Source organism: Procambarus clarkii, chromosome 5 (assembly GCF_040958095.1).
Source record: "Procambarus clarkii isolate CNS0578487 chromosome 5, FALCON_Pclarkii_2.0, whole genome shotgun sequence".
Lineage (NCBI taxonomy): Eukaryota > Metazoa > Arthropoda > Malacostraca > Decapoda > Cambaridae > Procambarus > Procambarus clarkii.
This window is the reverse complement of record NC_091154.1, coordinates 52,064,452-52,084,881: the sequence shown is the minus strand read 5'-3', so window position 1 is coordinate 52,084,881 and position 20,430 is coordinate 52,064,452. Positions and strand designations below refer to the sequence as shown.

At 42.3% G+C, this 20,430-nt stretch overlaps 2 protein-coding genes across 2 annotated transcripts in view; one reads left to right on the top strand and one right to left on the bottom strand.

Moving 5' to 3' along the window:
• Nucleotides 1-20,430, top strand: part of LOC138350927 (uncharacterized) — a 384,976-nt gene that overhangs the window by 169,385 nt on the left and 195,161 nt on the right. The window lies entirely within an intron of this gene.
• Nucleotides 2,367-3,693, bottom strand: LOC138352576 (uncharacterized). The gene is made up of 4 exons (XM_069305069.1): nucleotides 3,375-3,693; nucleotides 2,897-3,092; nucleotides 2,838-2,844; nucleotides 2,367-2,639 (listed from the first exon to the last, which is right to left on the bottom strand). The coding sequence occupies exons 1-4, from the start codon at nucleotides 3,532-3,534 to the stop codon at nucleotides 2,367-2,369; spliced, it is 636 nt and encodes a 211-aa protein (XP_069161170.1). The 5' UTR covers nucleotides 3,535-3,693.

Genomic DNA, 20,430 nt, shown 5'->3' with positions numbered 1-20,430 from the left:
GCAACACCGGCCAGACGGAGGACATGTAGGAACGGTCCTGGCTACCCCCCAGGCAAGCAGGGCACGTGCCTGAGGGCCTGGACGGCGGAAAGCTTGAAATAACACACCGGGCAACACCGGCCAGACGTACGCCTGGGGACTACATGCCGGACTTACACCGGCCGACGGACGTCTGGGGACATCTTGATCGGCGCCACTCTGGGGAAGACGTACCTGGGGACTCCGGGACACCGAAGGGCCTGGGGCTAACACCCCAGGCAACACGGCCGGGCGAGACGCCCGAGGGCGACGTGCCTAGCAGAGAACACACCACACACGGCAAGGACCCCGTGGCCTACCAACCACGCGCTGCCACACGGCATGCTCAGGGCCTAGACGAAAAGGGGAGGGGGGGGGGGCCGCACACAGGCGCGGCCGAACGGGCGCAAAGCAGCCCGAGCCCCGTCGTGGGAAGCCGTGGCGCAAAGCCACGTGGATTAGCACCCAAAAGGGAACAGGAAGGGCGGGACACAGCCCAACCGAGCGCGCCACGGAACGCCGTGCCACGTGGCAGCACGACCAGGCGTGTGCCCCGTAGCAGGCCCGGGCGGAGGGCTGGACCTGGCCACGGGTCGTCGCCAGGGGCGACGCTTGTCCGCTCAGGGAGACCCGACCCCTGGGGACATCCCAGGGAAGCCGGCAGACCGGCAACAGGGAACACCCGAGGGAAAACAGGAAAGACGCAGAAGCACGCCCTGCCGGCCAGGCACGTGACGACCCGGCAAGGCATGCATGGGCCCCAAGGCGGGGCCCGCCATAGGGCCGCCCACGCCTGGCCACGTGTCGCCGCCGCCGAGAACATGCGCCCCGGGCGTAGGACCGAACCTGGCCACAATCCGTCGCCGACGGCTACACGTGTCCTCGGACAAGGCGAATCCTGGCCCCCTGGAACAGCCCAGGGAAACCCGGCGGGCCGGCGACAGGGAGCCCCGAAGGGAAGGCGGAAAGGACGCCGAAGCACGCCCAGACGACCAGACACGTGGTCGATGGCGGCGAGGGAAGGGCCCCAAGGCAGAGCACAAAGGGCGTAGGGCCCACCACGCCAGGCCACATGGCGACACCGGCAAGGGCACGCCTGGCCGCCGACGGGGGGCCCCGGGCAGGGCGCGCGCCTGGGCACGCCGCGCTGCGGGGCCCCTTGGACACGGACGGGCACGGCTGGACGGGGCCCCACATGAAAGGAGACCAAACGCAGGCCACTAGGGACGCGGCCCGGGGCACGCCGACCCTAAGCCAGCCACGCGACCAGCACGGCACGGGGGCGCCCGGCACAGGCCCAAGGAGGGCGCCCCAGCTCTCCGGGAACAACAGCAGAGAGCCCAAAGGACTAACTAAGGCGGCACACACGTACCGCGAGGGGATGGCGCTAGGCACACGCCGCACTGGGGGAGGACCTGACTAGAATTGAACAGAAAACCTCACCTTGGGTTTAAAAGTGTAGGGCAGGAGGGCCCTGCCGGAACAGTCTGGGGTGTCGAGGGCCCCAGGATGTCCGTGAGAGAGAGGTCAGGTACCGAGGCAGCTGGCGTGGTGTCCATCTCGTGCGAAGTCGGGCGGCCGGGGAGTGGTTGCGAGGGCAGCGGCGAGGGCAGGCGGAGTGAGGCAGAGCCCCAGTGTGCGCCCGTATTTATACGGCTCCAAACTGCCCGCGCAACGCCGCGGGACGCGCTGCGCAATTGTTTCTTTCTCCCCCGCCAGAAACATCCCCGCTTGTGATGCAAGCAGTGACCATTTCCTGTGTTGAACTGCGAGTTAAGTTTCGTATAATTTCGTTATAAAATATGATTATTTCAGAGTAAAAATGTGTATTTCCATGTTCTACATTCAGTACCAACATTATAGTGAGTAAATATATCATATTTCTTCATTACTTACGTAATGCTAGGAAGCATCATCTCAAATGAAGTAGTTTCCTGAACCTACTGGGCCGTCATATCTACACTTGAAACTTTGTACGGAGTCTGCCTCCACAACATCACTTCCTGATGCATTCCATTTGTCAACTACTGATACTAAAAAAGTTTTCTGTATCTCATTTGGGCACTCGTTTTTCATGTTTACCTTTTTTTTTTTTTGTGTGTGTGTTTTTTGAAGGAAAGCAAAGAAATTGCACATAACTACAACTACAATTTATTTAATAAGCATTTCTAAACTAAACAAAACTTTGAGGGTAATTAATAAAAATAAAAACTAATTTGAAAACAAATCTTTCTTGAGCAACATAGGGATGCAAAATTAACATGATGATGATTTGGGCAAAGAACATTTGCCAACCCAGGGGTAGAGAATACTTGTTATTTTCTCTTTGCTTTGCTACTTAAAGCTACTCAAATCAAAGGGAAGAGTGTTTCTTCCATTTCTTCGTTGTCAGTCTGTGACTCAATACTGACTACACTGTTGTCACTGTCGGTCTCAGAATCCTCGGAATCTTGACTGTCTGTTTGAAATTTGTTGTACTCTACTTCCCTGTCTGCAGAAAACAGGTTAGTTGCCTCAAATAGTTTAATTTGATACAATTTTTTCATATTTAGCAAGAGGGCCGCAAGTCCACTGGTTACATGCTGGAATGATGACTTCTTTATTGAGTATTTACCCTGTTCCTGTAAAACAAACACACATCATTATTTCAGGCATTTTTTAAATTAAATGTTTGTTTTCCTAACAAGTGTTTCATTTAAACTTTAACCAGTAAAAGTGATAATGATAATATTACAATTTGTGTCTACAAAATGCTTTTACTAATTTTACTTAGCTTAGACACAAACAACAATGATTAAGCTACCTGTTAAAATAATTACCAAGTAGCTATAATGCAATAACATTTATTTCAGTGGAGTAATTAAGTTAATATTGATACCTGATACAAACTTCAATAATCCAAGAGGGTGGAGCACTTTTGTTTTGTATATCATCTAGTCTTTGTGTTATCTCAAGCTTTTTTCTGTAGAAATCCAAGTAACTTTTCATTTCCAGTTGAATGACATTTTGTTCTTCCATAGTCCTGTTGTACATATGCAGCTTTTCTGCAGCATTTCTCTTTTCTTGAAGAGTAACTTAAAATATTCAAAAATAAAATATAAAGTAAATTATTTAATAAGGAACATGAACAAATCTGTCATTGTAGGATGCATGTATTATGCAACAACAATGCAATCATATGTAATCATTTTTAAAGTATCTTGTTAATATTATTATCTTAAAAATATAAATTAGGCATGGACTTCCATTTGTCCATTACCATAATGAGTAAGTTTGAATTAACATGTTAGTAGCTAACAATATTTATCCTCATTGACAAGGCCAATATGCACAGAAAAATAACCAAATATACTTACCATTATCAGTTGGTTGAGGAGTGTCATTATACCATGGAAAGTTGCCCTCTTCAGCAATGTCCACACTAAGTTTTTCTGTATTGTCTTCATTGTAGACCGCTATCAGTTCCTTCAACTTTTTCCTGTCTGCTTCAATCTTTGCACGGTATCGTGATCTCATTTTGCTTGAAACTGAAAGAAACACTTTGTTACTAGTAAATAAGATTATAGTTGATAAATTTGTTTTGTATATACTTAGTAGTGAATACCTACACAAAAGTAGCAGAACACACTACATAAATATTTGCCAAGCACTTTTTTTTTAACAAGCTTAGGTATACACAGCAATGTGCTGCTATCCTATTATGTATGAAAGACCACAGTGTAGATCAAAAACCTCACAGGACAGCCAGTCATACATGGAATCTGGAGAGAATATGAAATGTAATGCTGATCTATTAGCCTCCACTAACAAAATCGGGGTACAGCACAAGAATATCTTCCAATATTCCTGAGTGTATGAAGTAATAACAAAACTCAAAGTACATCATACCATTTGTTCTGAAGTCATTGATAACAAGGCAATCACATATATAGTGATAGACAGTATGTCCTAGCTTTTGTTCACATAGTTTACAACTGGAATGATTTCCATTGGCAGATACATTACCTGCAGGCACCTGCCATAGATATTGATATCTCAACTTAATTTTGACAATTACCTATAATTACATAGGACAACACCTAAGTGAGATGGTATCCATACAAATCTACCTTAGAAATAAATGACATTAGATGTGTTAGATAAAAAAAAAGTCATTGTTTTCTTGAAGTATTTTACAAACACTAAAAGATTTCTGTTTGTTTTATCAGTCACTAACTTATACATAAGCTTTAACATACCTGCTACACTGGATATGTGGGATTTCTTGGTTCTAATTGAGTCACATACTAACTCTATCCCCTTTTAAACATCATTTTGAGAAACTGATCTGTTGAGAATAGAGGATACTGTTTACTATAATGTTTACTAAATTCAAACATGTAAAGACCCTGATTAATTAAAAAAAAATTAACTTAAATTTTTAGGCAATGGTCATAATGGCATTTTATGATGGCTGACAATTATTGTACAAGAACTAAACAATTAAAATAATAAAGAAATGTTTTGGCAATTTTATGATTTATGGTACTGCATTGATTTTACAGTACAATAACCTTGTTAAGGGTCTGAGCTGTGGTGCAGTGGGTTAAAGGCGTACCAGTCATGTCCGTTGCTGTAAGGCTTCTGTGCCAGCTAGGGTTCGAATCTCCTGGTGGGACAGTGTTCTAAGGTTGTATAATCTCTCTTGCGTGTTTAGGCAAGTTGTGCATTAAGCATAGACACAGAGTTCTCCCACATAAACAGGAATTTGATGAAAGAACGTGAGTAGCCCCTCACTATGCTCTAGTCGCCCTTGGGAGATGGTGATCTTTGGAGGTGAAATACTCTGAAGTTACCATCTCTTTTAAGGGTCTGGGCTGTGGTGCAGTGGGTTAAAGGCGTACCAGTTATGCCAGTTGCTGTAAGGCTTCTGTGGTGGCTAGGGTTCGAATCTTCCTGGTGGGAAAGTGTTCTAATGTTGTATAATCTCTCTTGCGTGTCTCGGTAAGTTGTGCATTAAGCATAGACACAGAGTTCTCCCATATTAACAGGAATTTGATGAAAGAACGTGAGTAGCCCCTCACTATGCTCTAGTTGCCCTTGGGAGAGGGTGATCTTTGGAGGTGAAATACTCCAAGTTACCATCTCTTTTAAGGGTCTGAGCTGTGGTGTAGTGGGTTAAAGGCGTACCAGTTATGCCAGTTGCTCTAAGGCTTCTGTGCTGGCTAGGGTTTGAATCTCCTGGTGGAAAAGTGTTCTAAGGTTGTATAATCTCTCTTGCGTGTTTAGGCAAGTTGTGCATTAAGCATAGACACAAAGTTCTCCCATATTAACAGGAATTTGATGAAAGAACGTGAGTAGCCCCTCACTATGCTCTTGTTGCCCTTGGGAGATGGTGATCTTTGGAGGTGAAATACTCCAAAGTTACCATCTCTTTTAGGGGTCTGAGCTGTGGTGCAGTGGGTTAAAGGCGTACCAGTTATGTCAGTTGCTGTAAGGCTTCTGTGCCAGCTAGGGTTCGAATCTCCTGGTGGGAAAGTGTTCTAAGGTTGAATAATCTCTCTTGCATGTTTAGGCAAGTTGTGCATTAAGCATAGACACAGAGTTCTCCCATATTAACAGGAATTTGATGAAAGAACGTGAGTAGCCCCTCACTATGCTCTAGTTGCCCTTGGGAGATGGTGATCTTTGGAGGTGAAATACTCCGAAGTTACCATCTCTTTTAAGGGTCTGAGCTGTGGTGCAGTGGGTTAAAGGCATACCAGTTATGCCAGTTGCTGTAAGGCTTCTGTACTGGCTAGGGTTCGAATCTCCTGGTGGGAAAGTGTTCTAAGGTTGTATAATCTCGCTTGTGTGTTTAGGCAAGTTGTGCATTAAGCATAGACACAGAGTTCTCCCATATTAACAGGAATTTGATGTAAGAACGTGAGTAGCCCCTCACTATGCTCTAGTTGCCCTTGGGAGATGGTGATCTTTGGAGGTGAAATACTCCAAAGTAACCATCTCTTTTAAGGGTCTGAGCTGTAGTGCAGTGGGTTAAAGGCGTATCAGTTATGCCAGTTGCTGTAAGGCTTCTGTGCTGACTAGGGTTCGAATCTCCTGGTGGAAAGTGTTCTAAGGTTGTATAATCTCTCTTGCGTGTTTAGGCAAGTTGTGCATTAAGCATAGACACAGAGTTCTCCCATATTAACAGGAATTTGATGAAAGAACGTGAGTAGCCCCTCACTATGCTCTAGTTGCCCTTGGGAGATGGTGATCTTTGGAGGTGAAATACTCCGAAGTTACCATCTCTTTAAAGGGTCTGAGCTGTGGTGCAGTGGGTTAAAGGCGTACCAGTTATGCCAGTTGCTATAAGGGTCTGTGCTGGCTAGGGTTCGAATCTCCTGGTGGGAAAGTGTTCTAAGGTTGTATAATCTCTTTTGCGTGTTTAGGCAAGTTGTGCATTAAGCATAGACACAGAGTTCTCTCATATTAACAGGAATTTGATGAAAGAACGTGAGTAGCCCCTCACTATGCTCTAGTTGCCCTTGGGAGAGGGTGATCTTTGGAGGTGAAATACTCCGAAGTTACCATCTCTTTTAAGGGTATGAGCTGTGGTGCAGTGGGTTAAAGGCTTACCAGTTATGCCAGTTGCTCTAAGGCTTCTGTGCTGGCTAGGGTTTGAATCTCCTGGTGGAAAAGTGTTCTAAGGTTGTATAATCTCTCTTGCGTGTTTAGGCAAGTTGTGCATTAAGCATAGACACAGAGTTCTCCCATATTAACAGGAATTTGATGAAAGAACGCGAGTAGCCCCTCACTATGCTCTCGTTGCCCTTGGGAGATGGTGATCTTTGGAGGTGAAATACTCCAAAGTTACCATCTCTTTTAAGGGTATGAGCTGTGGTGCAGTGGGTTAAAGGCGTACCAGTTATGTCAGTTGCTGTAAGGCTTCTGTGCCAGCTAGGGTTCGAATCTCCTGGTGGGACAGTGTTCTAAGGTTGTATAATCTCTCTTGCGTGTTTACGCAAGTTGTGCATTAAGCATAGACACAGAGTTCTCCCATATTAACAGGAATTTGATGAAAGAACGTGAGTAGCCCCTCACTATGCTCTAGTTGCCCTTGGGAGATGGTGATCTTTGGAGGTGAAATACTCCGAAGTTACCATCTCTTTTAAGGGTCTGAGCTGTGGTGCAGTGGGTTAAAGGCGTACCAGTTATGCCAGTTGCTGTAAGGCTTCTGTGGTGGCTAGGGTTCGAATCTTCCTGGTGGAAAGTGTTCTAATGTTGTATAATCTCTCTTGCGTGTCTCGGTAAGTTGTGCATTAAGGTGCCATATCACCCGGATTTAAAAAATTGTAGTAGGGTATTCATAATTTATTATCCTGATACATGTGAAAGGTGCTGCACCTAGGCCAAGTTTCAGCATCTCAGCCTAAATAGAGACGGAGAAAAAAACAAAAAACAAAAAAAAAGACGAATTTTTCAACCATGTTCAAAAAATTTCACAGCCCACAATTGTGAACCAAAATCATTTATACGACACTCAGCTATGACCTTACTATATAATAAAGATTTGCATGTCACATTATTATCCCAGATGCATTTAGTGCAATAATACAGATTTTATAAAAGTTTCCCAAAAACGTATGCAACAAAATGATGTGTATCATTATTTATAAAATCAATAAATCTACGTAGATAAGAATAATGACATGCGTTTATAGAGGCGTAAACTCTACATATAATGTGCAAGTTTCATGTAAATAGAATAATAAATAAAGGCTGTGAAATTTTATCTAGTTGTAAAAGTTGGAGTTGCGTAGCGCGCTCTCAAAGTTTCTAAACCTGCGGTCTCTCGTGACTGGTGATTTACGCATTGCGGCCAGCTCGTATGGAGAGCTCGCATGCATCTAGCTGTCAATGCTTCTCTCTTGTTCGTTTGGTAAGTCATATTGCAGTACAAATAGCTAAAAATAGCAAAAATAGCATGTTCTGGGAGATATTGTGTGAGCGCGTCAGCATACATCCTCTCTCCATGAGAGACACGCAGTTACTGACTGCACCACCCGCGTGTCAGACCATATGTTGTGTTGCCATATGTGTTAGTTTATATTCATTTTATGCATAACATGTTATTTTCAACGCTATTACGAAAAATAAGACATCTACAACGTAAGATACAATACCCCGCGGCGTACTCACGGCGCGAGGACCAGATTCACGAAAGTTGCAGCGGGAAATTTGACTCTAATTACGTTATTTTTCAAGATATCATTAAACGGTTTGGACCACAGTGTTGCCAGAACGTTGTAGTATTTTTCGTAATTTTTCGTAAATATTCCATTTTTCATCGGATTTTCGGGTGATATGGCCCCTAAGGGAAAGGAATGATGTTTGGTGGCTTTGAAAGCTTTGGATGGGAGGGGGGGTTGCCAGTTATGAAATAAAATTGTTAATTATTTAAGATAGGATATATATGCAGAAGTCGTTGCGAGATATAGTAAAAAAAGTGTTTCTGACTGAGGTTAGGTACTGTGAGATTGACTTGTATGTTAGGAAAAAGAACACTTCTTAGAAACTTAGATGATCTTTTGAAATGTTTCTTAGCAAATAGTTGTAAATTATTGTGTGAAAAGCATATGATTTCCCTACCCTACACAAACACACGTGAGCACAATTAGTCTACGGGATTCAGAGAGAGTGAAAGTGAACAGCGAAAAAGTAACAAAAAATGTGACAATGAGGGGAAACTATGTCATTCAAACGTTAACCATATAAATTACAGTAACACTAACCGAGCGTCTACATACATATTCCAATCAATTTACATAAATAAACATTCACTAATATATTCCTTTAAAATGGACACACGCAGATAGTTGCAGTACACATGTCAGTTCAATTACTGGTACACATAAACACTCATATCTGGACGTGTCTGTCCATCTTGACAATAGTAGACATGTAACAAAAAATGTGACAATAATGGGAAACTATGTCATTCAAACGTATAAATGTTAACCATATAAATTACAGTAACACTAATCGCGCGCACACGTACATATGTCAATCAATTTACATAAATACACATTCACTAATGTGTACCTTTAAAATGGACACATACAGATAATTACCGTACACATGTCAGTTCAATTACAGGTACACATACACACACATAGCTTCACGTGTCTGTCGGTCTTGACAATAGTACACATGGATACGCACACAAAACAGTCCATTATCAATTAATGTGTGTGTGTGTGTATTTATTTTCTCCTTGTATTTACTATATGTATCTGCAGAATCGAGTTATTAGCTCTTGGACCCCGCCTATCAAATATATGTATTTTTCCTTTTTTTATATCTACTACATCTATTTCTCTCTAACACACACACACACACACACACACACACACACACACACACACACACACACACACACACACACACACACACACATGCCAAAACTAGAAGACAGAAGAAAAAGAGGTGATATGATCACTACATACAAAATAGTAACAGGAATTGATAAAATCGACAGGGAAGATTTCCTGAGACCTGGCACTTCAAGAACAAGAGGTCATAGATTTAAACTAGCTAAACACAGATGCCGAAGAAATATAAGAAAATTCACCTTCGCAAATAGAGTGGTAGACGGTTGGAACAAGTTAAGTGAGAAGGTGGTGGAGGCCAAGACCGTCAGTAGTTTCAAAGCGTTATATGACAAAGAGTGCTGGGAAGACGGGACACCACGAGCGTAGCTCTCATCCTGTAACTACACTTAGGTAATTACACACACCCACACACAAACTGGAGGCCTACCGTCTAAACGGAGAGAGTTCGTTGGTTATAATCCTAATGGTCCCATATCGAATCTCAGTTGATGCAATAGCAAATCGACAGATATTCTTTAACCTGATTCGTCTGTTCACCGGCTCCCCTCCGACCGGGAAGCCAGTCTTCCGAGCGGACAGCACACTGGACACTGGACTTGTGATCGTGTGGTCCCGGGTTCGATTCCGGGCGCCGCCGAGAAACAATGGGCAGAGTTTCTTTCACCCTGTGCCCCTGTTACCTTGCAGTAAAACAGGTACCTGGGTGTTAGTTAGCTGTCACGGGCTGCTTCCTGGGGGTGGAGGCCTGGTCGAGGACCGGACCGCGGGGACACTAAAGCCCCGAAATCATCTCAAGAAGAACCTCAAGAGATAAGCACAAATGAATCCATCAATGGATCCATCTACCTATCTACTTATATCTGTCAATCCATCAATCTATCTTCCCATAAACCAACCATTTATCATTATATACATTTATATTCCATTTATCTGTCTATCCATCCATCTACTCATATGTCTTTCCATCCATCAGATAGACGGATGCATCTATGCATCCCTCTATCCGTCAATGTATATATTTAGCAATCAATGTAAACATCCATCTATCTACTTATATAAATTTTCCTTTAATCCCTGTTTCACCTGCACCACTCCTCCTGTTCCGCCATCCCTGTTTCACCTGCACCACTCCCCCTGTTCCCCCATCCCTGTTTCACCTGCACCACTCCCTCTGTTTCTCCCTCTTCATTCCACCTCTAAATCCCGTATCCTCCCCCCCCCCCACCACAACCTTTGCACCTCTTCCTTTAACTTAAATCAGGACCAATAAACTTCTTTATGTGTTTAATTTAGGTTTTTTCTAGGTACGAAAAAGTCTTCAGCCATCTCAAGCATTATTTTACAATTAACTTTAATTAAATTGGTAGGTGGGGGAGTGATAAGAATAATTAATAATCATTCCTAAATCCTTTAGCTAAAGTCAACACTGACCAACCTATGCCCGTTCCCTACCCCAGACCATTCCCTCTACAAATACATTAATTTAGTAATAATAAGCCTTAATAATATATTAATAAATAAATTTTAAAATAAATCTGTGTATAGCTGCAGCCTCCAGCATGTGGCCTCATAACATAGACAGACATTCTCTTTATATATATATATATATATATATATATATATATATATATATATATATATATATATATATATATATATATATATATATATATATATATATATATGTCGTATCTAATAGCCAGAACGCACTTCTCAGCCTACTATTCAAGGCCCGATTTGCCTAATAAGCCAAGTTTTCATGAATTAATGTTTTTTCGTCTACCTAACCTACCTAACCTAACCTAACCTAGCTTTTTTTGGCTACCTAACCTAACCTTACCTATAAATATAGGTTAGGTTAGGTTAGGTAGGGTTGGTTAGGTTCGGTCATATATCTACGTTAATATTAACTCCAATAAAAAAAAATTGACATCATACATAGAGAAAAGGGTTGCTTTATCATTTCATAAGAAAAAAATTATAGTAAATATATTAATTCAGGAAAACTTGGCTTATTAGGCAAATCGGGCCTTGAATAGTAGGCTGAGAAGTGAGTTCTGGCTACTAGGTACGACATATATATATATATATATATATGTCGTACCTAGTAGCCAGAACGCACTTCTCAGCCTACTATGCAAGGCCCGATTTGCGTAATAAGCCAAGTTTTCATGAATTAATGTTTTTTCCACTACCTAACCTACCTAACCTAACCTAACCTAAATTTTCGGCTACCTAACCGAACCTAACCTATAAAGATAGGTTAGGTAGGGTTGGTTAGGTTCGGTCATATATCTACGTTAATTTTAACTCCAATAAAAAAAAAATGACTTTATACATAATGAAAAGGGTAGCTTTATCATTTCATAAGAAAAAAATTTGAGAAAATATATTAATTCAGGAAAACTTGGCTTATTAGGCAAATCGGGCCTTGCATAGTAGGCTGAGAAGTGAGTTCTGGCTACTAGGTACGACATATATATATATATATATATATATATATATATATATATATATATATATATATATATATATATATATATAAAGAGAATGTCTGTCTATGTTATGAGGCCACATGCTGGAGGCTGCAGCTATACACAGATTTATTTTAAAATTTATTTATTAATATATTATTAAGGCTTATTATTACTAAATTAATGTATTTGTAGAGGGAATGGTCTGGGGTAGGGAACGGGCATAGGTTGGTCAGTGTTGACTTTAGCTAAAGGATTTAGGAATGATTATTAATTATTCTTATCACTCCCCCACCTACCAATTTAATTAAAGTTAATTGTAAAATAATGCTTGAGATGGCTGAAGACTTTTTCGTACCTAGAAAAAACCTAAATTAAACACATAAAGAAGTTTATTGGTCCTGATTTAAGTTAAAGGAAGAGGTGCAAAGGTTGTGGTGGGGGGGGGGGAGGATACGGGATTTAGAGGTGGAATGAAGAGGGAGAAACAGAGGGAGTGGTGCAGGTGAAACAGGGATGGGGGAACAGGGGGAGTGGTGCAGGTGAAACAGGGATGGCGGAACAGGAGGAGTGGTGCAGGTGAAACAGGGATTAAAGGAAAATTTATATAAGTAGATAGATGGATGTTTACATTGATTGCTAAATATATACATTGACGGATAGAGGGATGCATAGATGCATCCGTCTATCTGATGGATGGAAAGACATATGAGTAGATGGATGGATAGACAGATAAATGGAATATAAATGTATATAATGATAAATGGTTGGTTTATGGGAAGATAGATTGATGGATTGACAGATATAAGTAGATAGGTAGATGGATCCATTGATGGATTCATTTGTGCTTATCTCTTGAGGTTCTTCTTGAGATGATTTCGGGGCTTTAGTGTCCCCGCGGTCCGGTCCTCGACCAGGCCTCCACCCCCAGGAAGCAGCCCGTGACAGCTAACTAACACCCAGGTACCTGTTTTACTGCAAGGTAACAGGGGCACAGGGTGAAAGAAACTCTGCCCATTGTTTCTCGGCGGCGCCCGGAATCGAACCCGGGACCACACGATCACAAGTCCAGTGTCCAGTGTGCTGTCCGCTCGGAAGACTGGCTTCCCGGTCGGAGGGGAGCCGGTGAACAGACGAATCAGGTTAAAGAATATCTGTCGATTTGCTATTGCATCAACTGAGATTCGATATGGGACCATTAGGATTATAACCAACGAACTCTCTCCGTTTAGACGGTAGGCCTCCAGTTTGTGTGTGGGTGTGTGTAATTACCTAAGTGTAGTTACAGGATGAGAGCTACGCTCGTGGTGTCCCGTCTTCCCAGCACTCTTTGTCATATAACGCTTTGAAACTACTGACGGTCTTGGCCTCCACCACCTTCTCACTTAACTTGTTCCAACCGTCTACCACTCTATTTGCGAAGGTGAATTTTCTTATATTTCTTCGGCATCTGTGTTTAGCTAGTTTAAATCTATGACCTCTTGTTCTTGAAGTGCCAGGTCTCAGGAAATCTTCCCTGTCGATTTTATCAATTCCTGTTACTATTTTGTATGTAGTGATCATATCACCTCTTTTTCTTCTGTCTTCTAGTTTTGGCATGTGTGTGTGTGTGTGTGTGTGTGTGTGTGTGTGTGTGTGTGTGTGTGTGTGTGTGTGTGTGTGTGTGTGTGTGTGTGTGTGTGTGTGTTAGAGAGAAATAGATGTAGTAGATATAAAAAAAGGAAAAATACATATATTTGATAGGCGGGGTCCAAGAGCTAATAACTCGATTCTGCAGATACATATAGTAAATACAAGGAGAAAATAAATACACACACACACACATTAATTGATAATGGACTGTTTTGTGTGCGTATCCATGTGTACTATTGTCAAGACCGACAGACACGTGAAGCTATGTGTGTGTATGTGTACCTGTAATTGAACTGACATGTGTACGGTAATTATCTGTATGTGTCCATTTTAAAGGTACACATTAGTGAATGTGTATTTATGTAAATTGATTGACATATGTACGTGTGCGCGCGATTAGTGTTACTGTAATTTATATGGTTAACATTTATACGTTTGAATGACATAGTTTCCCATTATTGTCACATTTTTTGTTACATGTCTACTATTGTCAAGATGGACAGACACGTCCAGATATGAGTGTTTATGTGTACCAGTAATTGAACTGACATGTGTACTGCAACTATCTGCGTGTGTCCATTTTAAAGGAATATATTAGTGAATGTTTATTTATGTAAATTGATTGGAATATGTATGTAGACGCTCGGTTAGTGTTACTGTAATTTATATGGTTAACGTTTGAATGACATAGTTTCCCCTCATTGTCACATTTTTTGTTACTTTTTCGCTGTTCACTTTCACTCTCTCTGAATCCCGTAGACTAATTGTGCTCACGTGTGTTTGTGTAGGGTAGGGAAATCATATGCTTTTCACACAATAATTTACAACTATTTGCTAAGAAACATTTCAAAAGATCATCTAAGTTTCTAAGAAGTGTTCTTTTTCCTAACATACAAGTCAATCTCACAGTACCTAACCTCAGTCAGAAACACTTTTTTTACTATATCTCGCAACGACTTCTGCATATATATCCTATCTTAAATAATTAACAATTTTATTTCATAACTGGCAACCCCCCCTCCCATCCAAAGCTTTCAAAGCCACCAAACATCATTCCTTTCCCTTAGGGGCCATATCACCCGAAAATCCGATGAAAAATGGAATATTTACGAAAAATTACGAAAAATACTACAACGTTCTGGCAACACTGTGGTCCAAACCGTTTAATGATATCTTGAAAAATAACGTAATTAGAGTCAAATTTCCCGCTGCAACTTTCGTGAATCTGGTCCTCGCGCCGTGAGTACGCCGCGGGGTATTGTATCTTACGTTGTAGATGTCTTATTTTTCGTAATAGCGTTGAAAATAACATGTTATGCATAAAATGAATATAAACTAACACATATGGCAACACAACATATGGTCTGACACGCGGGTGGTGCAGTCAGTAACTGCGTGTCTCTCATGGAGAGAGGATGTATGCTGACGCGCTCACACAATATCTCCTAGAACATGCTATTTTTGCTATTTTTAGCTATTTGTACTGCAATATGACTTACCAAACGAACAAGAGAGAAGCATTGACAGCTAGATGCATGCGAGCTCTCCATACGAGCTGGCCGCAATGCGTAAATCACCAGTCACGAGAGACCGCAGGTTTAGAAACTTTGAGAGCGCGCTACGCAACTCCAACTTTTACAACTAGATAAAATTTCACAGCCTTTATTTATTATTCTATTTACATGAAACTTGCACATTATATGTAGAGTTTACGCCTCTATAAACGCATGTCATTATTCTTATCTACGTAGATTTATTGATTTTATAAATAATGATACACATCATTTTGTTGCATACGTTTTTGGGAAACTTTTATAAAATCTGTATTATTGCACTAAATGCATCTGGGATAATAATGTGACATGCAAATCTTTATTATATAGTAAGGTCATAGCTGAGTGTCGTATAAATGATTTTGGTTCACAATTGTGGGCTGTGAAATTTTTTGAACATGGTTGAAAAATTCGTCTTTTTTTTTTGTTTTTTGTTTTTTTCTCCGTCTCTATTTAGGCTGAGATGCTGAAACTTGGCCTAGGTGCAGCACCTTTCACATGTATCAGGATAATAAATTATGAATACCCTACTACAATTTTTTAAATCCGGGTGATATGGCCCCTTAAGCATAGACACAGAGTTCTCCCATATTAACAGGAATTTGATGAAAGAACGTGAGTAGCCCATCACAATGCTCTCGTTGCCCTTGGGAGATGGTGATCTTTGGAGGTGAAATACTCCAAAGTTGCCATCTCTTTTAAGGGTCTGAGCTGTGGTGCAGTGGGTTAAACGTGTACCAGTTATGTCAGTTGCTGTAAGGCTTCTGTGCCAGCTAGGGTTCGAATCTCCTGGTGGGAAAGTGTTCTAAGGTTGTATAATCTCTCTTGTGTGTTTAGGCAAGTTGTGCATTAAGCATAGACACAGAGTTTTCCCATATTAACAGGAATTTGATGAAAGAACGTGAGTAGCCCCTCACTATGCTCTAGTTGCCCTTGGGAGATGGTGATCTTTGGAGGTGAAATACTCCGAAGTTACCATCTCTTTTAAGGGTCTGAGCTGTGGTGCAGTGGGTTAAAGGCGTACCAGTTATGCCAGTTGCTCTAAGGCTTCTGTGGTGGCTAGGGTTCGAATCTTCCTGGTGGGAAAGTGTTCTAATGTTGTATAATCTCTCTTGCGTGTCTCGGTAAGTTGTGCATTAAGCATAGACACAGAGTTCTCCCATATTAACAGGAATTTGATGAAAGAACGTGAGTAGCCCCTCACTATGCTCTAGTTGCCCTTGGGAGATGGTGATCTTTGGAGGTGAAATACTCCGAAGTTACCCTCTCTTTAAAGGGTCTGAGCTGTGGTGCAGTGGGTTAAAGGCGTACCAGTTATGCCAGTTGCTATAAGGGTCTGTGCTGGCTAGGGTTCGAATCTCCTGGTGGGAAAGTGTTCTAAGGTTGTATAATCTCTTTTGCGTGTTTAGGCAAGTTGTGCATTAAGCATAGACACAGAGTTCTCCCATATTAACAGGAATTTGATGAAAGAACGTGAGTAGCCCCTCACTATGCTCTAGTTGCCCTTGGGAGAGGGTGATCTTTGGAGGTGAAATACTCCGAAGTTACCATCTCTTTTAAAGGTCTGAGCTGTGGTGTAGTGGGTTAAAGGCGTACCAGTTATGCCAGTTGCTCTAAGGCTTCTGTGCTGGCTAGGGTTTGAATCTCCTGGTGGAAAAGTGTTCTAATGTTGTATAATCTCTCTTGCGTGTCTCGGTATGTTGTGAATTAAGCATAGACACAGAGTTCTCCCATATTAACAGGAATTTGATGAAAGAACATGAGTAGCCCCTCACTATGCTCTAGTTGCCCTTGAAAGATGGTTATCTTTGGAGGTGAAATACTCTGAAGTTACCATCTCTTTTAAGGGTCTGAGCTGTGGTGCAGTGGGTTAAAGGCGTACCAGTTATGCCAGTTGCTCTAAGGCTTCTGTGGTGGCTAGGGTTCGAATCTTCCTGGTGGGAAAGTGTTCTAATGTTGTATAATCTCTCTTGCGTGTCTCGGTAAGTTGTGCATTAAGCATAGACACAGAGTTCTCCCATATTAACAGGAATTTGATGAAAGAACGTGAGTAGCCCCTCACTATGCTCTAGTTGCCCTTGGGAGATGGTGATCTTTGGAGGTGAAATACTCCGAAGTTACCCTCTCTTTAAAGGGTCTGAGCTGTGGTGCAGTGGGTTAAAGGCGTACCAGTTATGCCAGTTGCTATAAGGGTCTGTGCTGGCTAGGGTTCGAATCTCCTGGTGGGAAAGTGTTCTAAGGTTGTATAATCTCTTTTGCGTGTTTAGGCAAGTTGTGCATTAAGCATAGACACAGAGTTCTCCCATATTAACAGGAATTTGATGAAAGAACGTGAGTAGCCCCTCACTATGCTCTAGTTGCCCTTGGGAGAGGGTGATCTTTGGAGGTGAAATACTCCGAAGTTACCATCTCTTTTAAAGGTCTGAGCTGTGGTGTAGTGGGTTAAAGGCGTACCAGTTATGCCAGTTGCTCTAAGGCTTCTGTGCTGGCTAGGGTTTGAATCTCCTGGTGGAAAAGTGTTCTAATGTTGTATAATCTCTCTTGCGTGTCTCGGTATGTTGTGAATTAAGCATAGACACAGAGTTCTCCCATATTAACAGGAATTTGATGAAAGAACATGAGTAGCCCCTCACTATGCTCTAGTTGCCCTTGAAAGATGGTTATCTTTGGAGGTGAAATACTCTGAAGTTACCATCTCTTTTAAGGGTCTGAGCTGTGGTGCAGTGGGTTAAAGGCATACCAGTTATGCCAGTTGCTGTAAGGCTTCTGTACTGGCTAGGGTTCGAATCTCCTGGTGGGAAAGTGTTCTAAGGTTGTATAATCTCTTGTGTGTTTAGGCAAGTTGTGCATTAAGCATAGACACAGAGTTCTCCCATATTAACAGGAATTTGATGAAAGAACGTGAGTAGCCCCTCACTATGCTCTAGTTGCCCTTGGGAGATGGTGATCATTGGAGGTGAAATACTCCAAAGTAACCATCTCTTTTAAGGGTCTGACCTGTAGTGCAGTGGGTTAAAGGCGTATCAGTTATGCCAGTTGCTGTAAGGCTTCTGTGCTGACTAGGGTTCGAATCTCCTGGTGGGAAAGTGTTCTAAGGTTGTATAATCTCTCTTGCGTGTTTAGGCAAGTTGTGCATTAAGCATAGACAGAGAGTTCTCCCATATTAACAGGAATTTGATGAAAGAACGTGAGTAGCCCCTCACTATGCTCTAGTTGCCCTTGGGAGATGGTGATCTTTGGAGGTGAAATACTCTGAAATTACCATCTCTTTTAAGAGTCTGAGCTGTGGTGCAGTGGGTTAAAGGCGTACCAGTTATGCCAGTTGCTCTAAGGCTTCTGTGCTGGCTAGGGTTTGAATCTCCTGGTGGAAAAGTGTTCTAAGGTTGTATAATCTCTTTTGCGTGTTTAGGCAAGTTGTGCATTAAGCATAGACACAGAGTTCTCCCATATTAACAGGAATTTGATGAAAGAACGCGAGTAACCCCTCACTATGCTCTCGTTGCCCTTGGGAGATGGTGATCTTTGGAGGTGAAATACTCCAAAGTTACCATCTCTTTTAAGGGTCTGAGCTGTGGTGCAGTGGGTTAAAGGCGTACCAGTTATGCCAGTTGCTGTAAGGCTTCTGTGGTGGCTAGGGTTCGAATCTTCCTGGTGGGAAAGTGTTCTAATGTAGTATAATCTCTCTTGCGTGTCTCGGTAAGTTGTGCATTAAGCATAGACACAGAGTTCTCCCATATTAACAAGAATTTGATGAAAGAACGTGAGTAGCCCCTCACTATGCTCTAGTTGCCCTTGGGAGAGGGTGATCTTTGGAGGTGAAATACTCCGAAGTTACCATCTCTTTTAAGGGTCTGAGCTGTGGTGTAGTGGGTTAAAGGCGTACCAGTTATGCCAGTTGCTCTAAGGCTTCTGTGCTGGCTAGGGTTTGAATCTCCTGGTGGAAAAGTGTTCTAAGGTTGTATAATCTCTCTTGCGTGTTTAGGCAAGTTGTGCATTAAGCATAGACACAAAGTTCTCCCATATTAACAGGAATTTGATGAAAGAACGTGAGTAGCCCCTCACTATGCTCTCGTTGCCCTTGGGAGATGGTGATCTTTGGAGGTGAAATACTCCAAAGTTACCATCTCTTTTAGGGGTCTGAGCTGTGGTGCAGTGGGTTAAAGGCGTACCAGTTATGTCAGTTGCTGTAAGGCTTCTGTGCCAGCTAGGGTTCGAATCTCCTGGTGGGAAAGTGTTCTAAGGTTGAATAATCTCTCTTGCATGTTTAGGCAAGTTGTGCATTAAGCATAGACACAGAGTTCTCCCATATTAACAGGAATTTGATGAAAGAACATGAGTAGCCCCTCACTATGCTCTAGTTGCCCTTGGGAGATGGTTATCTTTGGAGGTGAAATACTCCGAAGTTACCATCTGTTTTAAGGGTCTGAGCTGTGGTGCAGTGGGTTAAAGGCATACCAGTTATGCCAGTTGCTGTAAGGCTTCTGTACTGGCTAGGGTTCGAATCTCCTGGTGGGAAAGTGTTCTAAGGTTGTATAATCTCGCTTGTGTGTTTAGGCAAGTTGTGCATTAAGCATAGACACAGAGTTCTCCCATATTAACAGGAATTTGATGAAAGAACGTGAGTAGCCCCTCACTATGCTCTAGTTGCCCTTGGGAGAGGGTGATCTTTGGAGGTGAAATACTCCGAAGTTACCATCTCTTTTAAGGGTCTGAGCTGTGGTGTAGTGGGTTAAAGGCGTACCAGTTATGCCAGTTGCTCTAAGGCTTCTGTGCTGGCTAGGGTTTGAATCTCCTGGTGGAAAAGTGTTCTAAGGTTGTATAATCTCTCTTGCGTGTTTAGGCAAGTTGTGCATTAAGCATAGACACAGAGTTCTCCCATATTAACAGGAATTTGATGAAAGAACGTGAGTAGCCCATCACAATGCTCTCGTTGCCCTTGGGAGATGGTGATCTTTGGAGGTGAATTACTCCAAAGTTACCATCTCTTTTAAGGGTCTGAGCTGTGGTGCAGTGGGTTAAACGCGTACCAGTTATGTCAGTTGCTGTAAGGCTTCTGTGCCAGCTAGGGTTCGAATCTCCTGGTGGGAAAGTGTTCTAAGGTTGTATAATCTCCCTTGTGTGTTTAGGCAAGTTGTGCATTAAGCATAGACACAGAGTTTTCCCATATTAACAGGAATTTGATGAAAGAACGTGAGTAGCCCCTCACTATGCTCTAGTTGCCCTTGGGAGATGGTGATCTTTGGAGGTGAAATACTCCGAAGTTACCATCTCTATTAAGGGTCTGAGCTGTGGTGCAGTGGGTTAAAGGCGTACCAGTTATGCCAGTTGCTCTAAGGCTTCTGTGGTGGCTAGAGTTCGAATCTTCCTGGTGGGAAAGTGTTCTAATGTTGTATAATCTCT

Excerpts from the sequence above, each read along its gene's own strand:
- LOC138352576 (XM_069305069.1), bottom strand. The coding sequence starts at position 3,534 with ATGAGATCACGATACCGTGCAAAGATTGAAGCAGACAGGAAAAAGTTG. Across the intron at positions 3,093-3,374 it reads TCCTCAACCAACTGATAATG|TTACTCTTCAAGAAAAGAGA; the intron begins GTAAGTATATTT and ends GAATATTTTAAG.